The 10,000-nt window shown below is 44.9% G+C and overlaps 2 protein-coding genes across 4 annotated transcripts in view; one reads left to right on the top strand and one right to left on the bottom strand.

Moving 5' to 3' along the window:
- The window catches only part of LOC308315039 (ceramide synthase 5-like), a gene marked incomplete at its 5' end in the record, with an annotated part of 20,484 nt that extends 19,209 nt beyond the window's left edge, over window positions 1-1,275 (bottom strand). Inside the window, one exon of the mRNA XM_080762863.1 lies at window positions 1,167-1,275. Coding sequence (XP_080618989.1) covers window positions 1,167-1,275 — 109 coding nt within the window. The remainder of the gene's footprint in view (window positions 1-1,166) is intronic.
- Window positions 1,276-4,413: 3,138 nt separating this feature from the next.
- The window catches only part of slmapb (sarcolemma associated protein b), a 31,281-nt gene continuing 25,694 nt past the window's right edge, over window positions 4,414-10,000 (top strand). For all 3 annotated transcript variants that reach the window (XM_080764209.1, XM_080764210.1, XM_080764211.1), the window contains exons 1-3: window positions 4,414-4,484; window positions 9,002-9,466; window positions 9,836-9,899. In XM_080764209.1, the coding sequence (XP_080620335.1) occupies window positions 9,845-9,899 (55 nt within the window). In that variant the 5' untranslated portion in view covers window positions 4,414-4,484; window positions 9,002-9,466; window positions 9,836-9,844. The remainder of the gene's footprint in view (window positions 4,485-9,001; window positions 9,467-9,835; window positions 9,900-10,000) is intronic.

A 10,000-nucleotide genomic window follows, 5' to 3' on the forward strand; every position in this document is an offset into this window, starting at 1 on the left:
GCACACGCACACGCACACGCGCGTGCGCACACGTAATACAGGGAGGGAGACACTGCAGTCACACCATAGCCTAAAGAAATCGTAGGTAGCAGACGTCTCCGCTCTACTCTGCGGAAAGTGGGCGGTCCCGAGAGGGGACGCACCCGGAAGCCTATTCAATGGCATGTAGTCTTCTATTTCTTGGTTGGCGAAGTGCGCGTGAGAGTGACAAGTGAGTGAGTGACAAGATGTTGACAGACAAAGGCGCATTCTAGTGTAGGCTATATGCTGCTGCCTTGCTACAAGGCTGTCAAGTTATGACTCTCTAGTCGAGTGGTTAATGTACGTGCCTTTGGAATTGGCAACCCGGGTTCGCCTCCCTGCCGAGGCTACAATAGTTTTGTTTTCCGACGACTTGCGCGACGGCCAGTTTACATCTGATGCTCTCCTCCGCGTCAGATGTAAGCTGCGGACAAGCATAAAAATGAAGTGTGTCACCCGGCGGTGAGAAGGAGAAGGATATTTTTGATTTATTGATTTAAATATGTATTAACAGTTTGCAGAATTACAATACATTTCAAGCACAAACTCAATACAAATACTGTTAACTGTGAGTGAACGACCCAATTAAGCATTACACTTGTTTACAACAGGGTCCACATGGTTCAATTCATCAAAACATTTAGAGACGTATAAATAGACACTTCTATATAGTTAAAGAACAGAACAGGAATTCATCATAAAACAGTGTTCCCTGACCGGGGATCGTACCCGGGCCGCCGCGGTGAGAGCGCAGAATCCTAACCACTACACCATGGAGAATGAGGTTATTGATGATGAGAAGGGCTGTGGAGGGTGAAGTGAACGCGCTATTTTATAAATATAAAGTTATTTTCAATGTCATCATGGATCAGGGTTACAGTAAATGACAATGTAATTCAGCCAGGGGTGCCATGGATGAAAAGATTACAGGGGTGATCTGAAGCAAACATGAGAACCACTGCTTTACATTTCTTCAGACGATTTTTCAATGTTTTGTTAACAATTTGGAGTGGACAGAATGTTACTTCGAGGTGCCCACTGCCCAGGGGGCGTTTGACTCCGTGAAAGAAGAAAACTACAATTGAAACCCCGCCCGTAGATGGCCTGCAGGCTGCATCTGTTCCATTGGCTAGTGCCTATCTCACTGCCGGGTGACACGCGCTTGTCGGCAGCTGTCTCTGCCGCAGAGGAGAGCGTCAGCTGTCGGCTGGCCGTTGCGCGCAAGTCGTCGGCGGACTGGAGCTTTTTCTCCATCCACCAGCTGTCTAAAAACCGCCGAGACGTCTGCGCCTACGATTTCTTTAGGCTCATGTCTGGCTGCAGCCAGAGACTGCAGTCACACCATAGCCTAAAGAAATCGTAGGTAGCAGACGTCTCCGCTCTACTCTGCGGAAAGTGGGCGGTCCCGAGAGGGGACGCACCCGGAAGCCTATTCAATGGCATGTAGTCTTCTATTTCTTGGTTGGCGAAGTGGGCGTGAGAGTGACAAGTGAGTGAGTGACAAGATGTTGACAAAGGCGCATTCTAGTGTAGGCTATATGGTGCTGCGTTGCTACGAGGCTGTCAAGTTATGACTCTCTAGTAGACTGGTTAACGTACGTGCCTTTGGAATTGGCAACCCGGGTTCGCCTCCCTGCCGAGGCTACAATAGTTTTGTTTTCCGACGACTTGCGCGACGGCCAGTTTACATCTGATGCTCTCCTCCGCGTCAGATGTAAGCTGCCGACAAGCATAAAAATGAAGTGTGTCACCCGGCGGTGAGAAGGAGAAGGATATTTTTGATTTATTTATTTAAATATTTATTAACAGTTTGCAGAATTACAATACATTTCAAGCACAAACTCAATACAAATACTGTTAACTGTGAGTGAACGACCCAATTAAGCATTACACTTGTTTACAACAGGGTCCACATGGTTCAATTCATCAAAACATTTAGAGACGTATAAATAGACACTTCTATATAGTTAAAGAACAGAACAGGAATTCATCATAAAACAGTGTTCCCTGACCGGGGATCGAACCCGGGCCGCCGCGGTGAGAGCGCAGAATCCTAACCACTACACCACGGAGAATGAGGTTATTGATGATGAGAAGGGCTGTGGAGGGTGAAGTGAACGCGCTATTTTATAAATATAAAGTTGTTTTCAATGTCATCATGGATCAGGGTTACAGTAAATGACAATGTAATTCAGCCAGGGGTGCCATGGATGAAAAGATTACAGGGGTGATCTGAAGCAAACATGAGAACCACTGCTTTACATTTCTTCAGACGATTTTTCAATGTTTTGTTAACAATTTGGAGTGGACAGAATGTTACTTCGAGGTGCCCACTGCCCAGGGGGCGTTTGACTCCGTGAAAGAAGAAAACTACAAGTGAATACCCGCCCAGTGGATGGGCTGCGGCTGCATCTGTTCCATTGGCTAGTGCCTATCACTGCCGGGTGACACACGCTTGTCGGCAGCTGTCTCTGCCGCAGAGGAGAGCGTCAGCTGTCGGCTGGCCGTTGCGCGCAAGTCGTCGGCGGACGTGGAGCTTTTTCTCCATCCACCAGCTGTCTAAAAACCGCCGAGACGTCTGCGCCTACGATTTCTTTAGGCTCATGTCTGGCTGCAGCCAGACGGGAAACACCCACTGAGCTGGTCAGGGTAAGGTTTTCCTGTATTGCCAGGTCTGCTTATTATAAGCGACTTTGGGCGTGTTCTTTTCTGATTGATTGATTGATTGATTGATTGATTGATTTATTGATTGATTGATTGAACATTTTATTTCACAGTATGTATAGAGCGTCGCAGTCCCGCCCCCTACCAGGGCCCAGGAAATGATTCCCCGTTCATTTTCCTCATCGAGTTGGCTTTGTATACGCTTAAAAGGTCTTTAAATAAATACTTTTGGAAATGTCTATGGGAAAAATGCATAGGGAATTATTTCCCAATGAAAGGGGGCGGGACTGCGACGCTCTATAATGGGTACATTTCAAACGAAAGCACAAGTCAATACAAAAACTGCTACTTTGGGGACGAAACCACGATGAAGCACTATAAGACTTGTTTAACAGGGTCCACCATTTTCAATTCATCAGAACATTTAAAGATGTACAAATGTAGGAGTGTATAAAGTATGTCTCTTGTAAATAGGCTATTGGTGGTTGCAGGTTTATTGGGCTTGTTTGTAAAATTGTATTTGGCCTTGTTTCTCCTAATGAAATCAGTACGCAGTTTATAAGCCCTGAAACATGACTGTCACAAGCGTCATGTGAACCATGGCTTGGCTAGTGGTTTATAAGACCTTAAATGAGCCCTTATGGGGGCATTATGGTTTTTGTGTTAAATCCTTCCACATGTTCACTTGTCAATCATCCATCCATCTATCCATCTTCAACTGCTTATCCGTAGTCGCGGGGGCAACAGCTCCACCAGAGAGCTCCAGACTTCCCTCTCCAGAGCAACATTAGTGACTTCCTCCTGGGGGATCCCGAGACGTTCCAAGGCCAGTGAATCGATGTGTTTCCTCCAACTGCACCTTGTTCTGCCCCGGGGTCTCCACCCAGTGGGACGTGCCTCGAGGACGTCCCTAGGGAGACGCACGAGAGGCATTCTAACCAGATGCCCGAACCACCTAAGCTGGCTCCTTTCCAAGCGAAGAACTAGCGACTACTCTCTCGTGTGACTGAACTTAGTTCTCACCCTATCTCTAATGGAGATGCAGCGCAGCCAGCCACCTGTCGAAGAAACCTCTTTTCGATTTTGGCCACTTGTATCTTGTATTCTTTCGGTCATGAGTCATGACCCACACTTCATTAGGTGAGAGTCAATCAATCAATCAATTTTTATGTCAAGGACCACCACATTGATTTGTATTTGTCCACGGACCCCACCATCTGAGAATATGTCACCCAGGGACCCCCATACATACAATATTGATTGATTGAACATTTAATTAACAGTTTGCAGAATGGGCGCAGAACAGACAGACAAGGAAAGTGCAGGTCAATCCAGCTGCTAAAATGATAGATGTGTAGGCCTACAGTACTGTATTACAAATTTGTCAATTGTTTTCTAGAATTTTGTTGTTGGAAATGGAAGATCTATGACTACAAGCTCGCAACGCCCTGCATCACTCCGCGTTGTTGTGAGCTTGTAGATCTGATCTACTATTTTGTGTGCGTGCTTCTTTCCGGCACGTTTTCATTGACGTGGTTGCTTGTTTCTTCCAAATCTGGCAACGCCGCTAGGTTCCTCCTCATTTCTTTAAACTCACTAAATGGAGCTTTTCTATTTCTTCCACACATCATTAAAGCACTAGTTTTTATAATAGGCCTTTAATTTCACACATCATTCACAGCATTTATAAACAGGTCCAAGTTTATGTCCTGCACATGCTGCTGTTTAGAAGCACGTTTGCAACGGGAAAACTGGAAACATGCACACTTTCCCCCCTAAAAAAACGCGATTCCACCAAGGTACTGTTTATTTTTGTTCCTTCTGTGAAACCTAGTCTGTCTGTCTGTCTATCTGCCTGCCTGTCTGTCCGAGGGTGTAATTATACAAGCACGTGCATGGATTATTGTTTATGTCAAAGGCTATGTTTAGAAAACGGCACTTTTAGTATTAGAGGATTATAGCTCGTGTATCTGACTGTTATTATAACAGGCTACAAAGTGGTCATTTTTCTGTACTACTATACTAACATTAAATTCCACTCTCGGAAGGCCCTACATATAGTTCTGACTAAAGCAGCTTTTTCAGTTCTCAAAGTCCTTCTTTCTTTCTTCCCCTTTTTATGAACCGTGTTATATCAATTTGTAAAGCCAGTAATTGATTCATTTAACTCATTTCAAACCACCCACCACTGCACTGCACTGCACACACAGTATGTATGTACTATTTATGTGACACAGAAGTGTCAGTGGGTGTCCATTATTTAGAAACCTGTTGTTCAGCAACTTTTGAAATGAGTATCGATTTGGTTTGGTTGCAGCCTGCAGGCAACAGCTGGTGTAAGTTTGGGCATGCAACATGCATGGAGGTAGCCCTGCCCCTGAAACATGACTGTCATTAATAATGCGCCATGTGAACCATGGCTAGCGTTGGAGGAGGGTTGGTTGGTGTGGTTCAACATGAGGACAGAGGGAGGGCGTTGGTCCACCATGTTGTGCTCATGTGGTCAGGGAGGGTTCTAGTCTAGTGCATGCGGTTTCGGTTTTGGTTCTCAAACCAATTCTCAGGTCAAGGAGTCAAGGACAATTGGAGCACCACCCCATAAATCAGTGATTCCCAAACTTTGTCATGTCAAGGACCCCCCAAATTGACACTAATTAGACCTCGGACCCCCATTTGAAAATACATGCCAGGGACCCCCATAAGAGAATATTTTGTATCACTCTAGCAGTGATTGTCAACCAGTTTAATTTCAAGGACCCACAGGTTTACATGCATTTAGGCTACGGACCCCCCATTTAATGGCATTTCTATCTCTGGGACCCCAATTTATATTGTAAAATCAATGTTAATTTAACTCTGAGAGTGTACAAAACAGAGTTACAGACCCATAAGGGTCAATTTGGTTACAAACTATCATTTAACTGGGGAACCTCCTGGAACTCCCCCGGACCCCAGTTTGGAACCACTTCCATAAATGATATGATAATACCAATGGCTCTGTGCAGTGATGCACACAGCATGCATGTGTGTTTGAACCAGTGGTCGGCCGGGGACCACCAGTGGTCCTTGAAGGGGTTGGTTCCAGCCCAGTTAGGTGGTCCCCAGCTAAATGGAGAGTTGGTAACCAAATGGACCCTTATTAGATCTTTAACTCTTGAGAGTGTAACATTAAACCATAGATGGACACTTTGGTTTCATGTTACGCTCTCGAGTCTCGAGAGTTCAATTATTGTTAAAGGGGCATTCCACTCAACATTTTACTATGTCATTAATATACCTTAGAGCTGTTGTGTGGAAATAATTTCCCCCCCCCATGCTGTGTTTCCTAGAACTGGAGGTCTGAATCTTTTTATTAATGGGGAATCACATCTTAATGATGTCATCAAGATGTGATTCACCATGTTAATGATTTTTTGGGGGGACTTTTTTATTATTTCCACACACCTATTTAAGGTGTATTAATGACAGTAAAATCGAATTAATTAACAAGAAGTCTACACAATTTCATAATGTAGGATTAATTGTTATTTTTTGATCAACGGCACAACGCATGTTCTCTCTCCTAATGGTACCAACTTCAATACAGCATGGAATTGTAGACAAAATCTTATACAACGCTAACAAAATATTCTTTAATTATGGGTCTTCCGAGGCTAGGGTCTGATAGGATAAATGTCATAAAATGGTGGTCCGTGGCTCAAAATGCAAAATTAATAATGGACATAATTGATATGAAAAGGTTTGAAAACCACTGTTCTAAAGACATTGGGGCTCTGTCTTCCTTACTTCCTTCTCTGTTACGTTCTAGCCTCGTTCCCAGCCGTACTCATCTGGCAAGAGAAAAGCCTGGTCACAATCCAAGGCAGAGAGTGTATCGGCGGAAGTGTCGGGCCGGAACATCCGTCAGGTGTATAGTTTCCCCCGGATACCATATTTTTTCGACCAATCACAACACTTGGACGCGTGGATGCATTCTGGTCAAACAGAGTCATGGATGTTGTGCACGTTTGTTTTGGCTCGCTGGAAACACTCTATACACCAGTGGGTCTCAATGTGTGGTCCAGCCAAGGACCCTCATGGTTCCTGGAGGGAGGTTCTGAATGGACCCATAAGGGTGTGTAACTCTCGGGACCCTTAAGGCTCATACATAGTCTGGACTTTCGGTGGTTAGGTGACCAGTTTGACCACCAAACTACAACATGACGTGACGAGCCCCGGTGAAGAGCAAACCACCGCCAACGCTCCAGCCCTTCTCTCTGTTTTTACTCCCCACCGCTCAACGTTATTTCAGCTCCGGTGGTCAGGTCACCACCGGAGCGGTGGTCACCTCACCACCGAAAATCCAGACTATGAATAGGCCTTTACATTTCACCAAAATAACTTTGGGTCTACAACTGGTTCCGTTATAGATTCTCTTAAACCTTGGTGCTTTCACGGAACCGGCAGCCTTTTTTGGAAGAGGATAAGGCCCAATTTAGTCTACTTGCCAGCCCATAGAGCCCCATTGTGAACCCGGACATGTTGAGTACACCAAGGTTTTATGTTAGAAATGTTGAGTATGGGTCTCCCCAGCATGTAGAAACAGCCGTATGCTAACTTGTATATCTTGAGCAATTTTCATAATGGGAATTATGGGAGTGCATTGTAACGGGGATAGACTCCATCTCCCAGGGGTCTATAGTGCATTGTAACGGGGATAGACTCCATCTCCCAGGGGTCTATAGAGCGTCGCAGTCCCTCCCCCTTTCAGAACAACGAGTGGCCATGTGAGCTTGTAGATCGGCTATATTTGAACTATTTTAAAAGGTTTTTTTAAATAGTGAAAAATTGCAAATTAGTTTAGGGATAAGGGGGGGTGGGTGCATGTGCATAGCATACTATAGAGTGCACCTCCAAAAGCGATGTCACTTCTGGCCATAGGTGGCGCTACAAATGCCAAAGTTTAAGTGCATGTCGTAGACACACTACTTCCCCTGCAACTTCCTCTGGTCCTGATGGCTGCACCCCTGGATAGGCACCCCGGCCTGGCAGAGATGTGCCCTCCACAGAGCTCCCCTTTAACTGTTTTAAAATATGGATGCTTCAGGTCCAGGTCGTGTATTTTCTATCCCCACAAATATGCAATTTTGATATTGCTCTCAGGAACAGCTCAACTGATTTGGTCGTATTTGTGATGTCATCAATGTCACCCTACTTTGTGTAATTCCTCCCTCTCTTCAGTCTTCAGTTCCAAATTTGCATTTCCACTTTGTTCACAATGTCCACCATTGTTGATTTTCCAAGCTGGCATGGAAACAAGCCTGTGTTTATCTAGCATTAGTATTATAATGACTCAAATATTAAATAAGTTGCATATCAGCACCCCCACCACCTCAGGACATTGTGGTACTGCAGCTAAAACGGCTTCAGAAGCAAAAAAGAAATGTCATGGACTATGGACTGGTTATATCAGAGTGGCGATTGAGGCTCAAACCATTAGAAATAAGTTTGAGGGACATAGACAATATGATATTAAATATTAAAAAAATGTTTTAAAATTCATGTTATAGCTGCTTTAGTATCAAAGTGTAAAATCACAACAAGTTGTCTCAAGACACTTTACATGTAGATCAAATTACCAACAGAGATAACATATCCATTTGGTCAATCATGTGGTCCACTGAAGCTGAACGGTCAAAGCACTTTTGAGACACAATGCATTATTGAGAGAAAATGTGACAGGTGTAATAATTATCAGCCTAAATTATTAATAGCCTGCATGGTGACTAATATCCTTAAAAAGGCCTCTTTACTTACTCTTACATGTTTGACTGCTCATAAACCTAACATGGTTGTTTTTTTTACAAGCATCACATGCTTTGTCATGCTTTCATGGCTATAGCAGGGAGACACACAAGCCAGCCTCCGCTTCTTCTCTCCAAATGACGTGTGCTCCAACTATATATAGTCCATGACCCGTAGCTTCCTGAATGTTCATTTAGCTTCGAGGGTGTGCAAAAACGGGACCAAGCACCACCCGTAAGGGTCCACGTCTGTGTGTACACACACTGACTCTCAAAGTTAAACCAACACTCGGGAATCTCACAGTGTGTGGCGGAGCTGTGGAGGAGGATAGGCCAATACTGAGTTAATTTAAAGGGGCAACGGAATGGAATGCCCTACATGGGGCGAGAGAGAGAGATGCCTATGTATGTAGGGGCTATGTCACTCTCCCACACTCTCTCCCAGTGGTAGGCCCCTATTGTGTGTCACTCTTCATTTTCACATCAGTACCACCAAGCGAACGGAGCGAACAAAACCTCTCTGTCTTCTCTAGGGCAGGCAGCTGCAAGCTAGCGAGCGGCCTCTTCCGAGGTGCACCACCGCCACCACGCCGATGCACGATGATGATGACCTAGTGCGGAGGAGAGAGAGAGAGAGAGAGAGAGAGGCTGCAGGGACCCTCCAACCAGGCAAGGATGAAAGGGGGGGGGGGGGGGTGCCGGGAATCCTTTAGAAGGTGGGTGTTGTTTTTGACGTTGTGTTAATGTAACCGCCGTCGGTGGTGTTTGTTCCTTATCGCTGCTTTTGGCTCCACGGCAGCTGGGGGGGGATTTGTGGAGAATCTGGAATGCCGGTGCGTGTGGTTCCCCCCCCCCCACACACACACCCCCCCTGCGTCACATGGACCCTTCCAGTTCTCTTCTGAGCAATCGGGACGGTTCTTCAGACCTGTTCATGCCAGGCTGCTGTCTGTAGCCCCAGCCAGCACCACGGAGCACCACTAAGCAGCACATCTAAGGTAATTTATTATGTTTATTCTTTCGGTATTATTTAGAATATTATCTTATATACATTCTCTGTGGGGAATGTCTTATTTATTCCCTAGAAGACATTGCTCATATCGGCGTTTCAAAGCAATGATGCAGGCTACTTTTTAAAGTACTTTTGTTGTATGTTATGTGGACACAAAGTGAACGTTAAAATTATTTAGTGTTATTATTTTTTCCCCCCTTTTTGAAATGCAAGCAAACATAGACGTTTTTTTCCTTTTGATCCCGTTGTTTGTTATTGGAACACATCTATCTAATGTCCTCTATAGCTGTCCAGTTTATGTAATGCAAATGAATGTGATGTCAGTGTTAACTGCTTTATTCTTCTTTTGTTACAGATCAGAAACATGGATAAGAAGAAGGAGCTCAGTGAGTCTGTGAAGAATGTTCCGGTCATTAAAGGTAGCACAGCTCTCTGTTGTTCATATGACACGATAATGGAACCGAGGGTGAATGACACGGCAGTATTTGACCTATCTGACGATGGAGACTAGAGGCGCTCC

Source organism: Protomyctophum bolini (assembly GCF_963924005.1).
Source record: "Protomyctophum bolini genome assembly, chromosome: 5".
NCBI lineage: Eukaryota > Metazoa > Chordata > Actinopteri > Myctophiformes > Myctophidae > Protomyctophum > Protomyctophum bolini.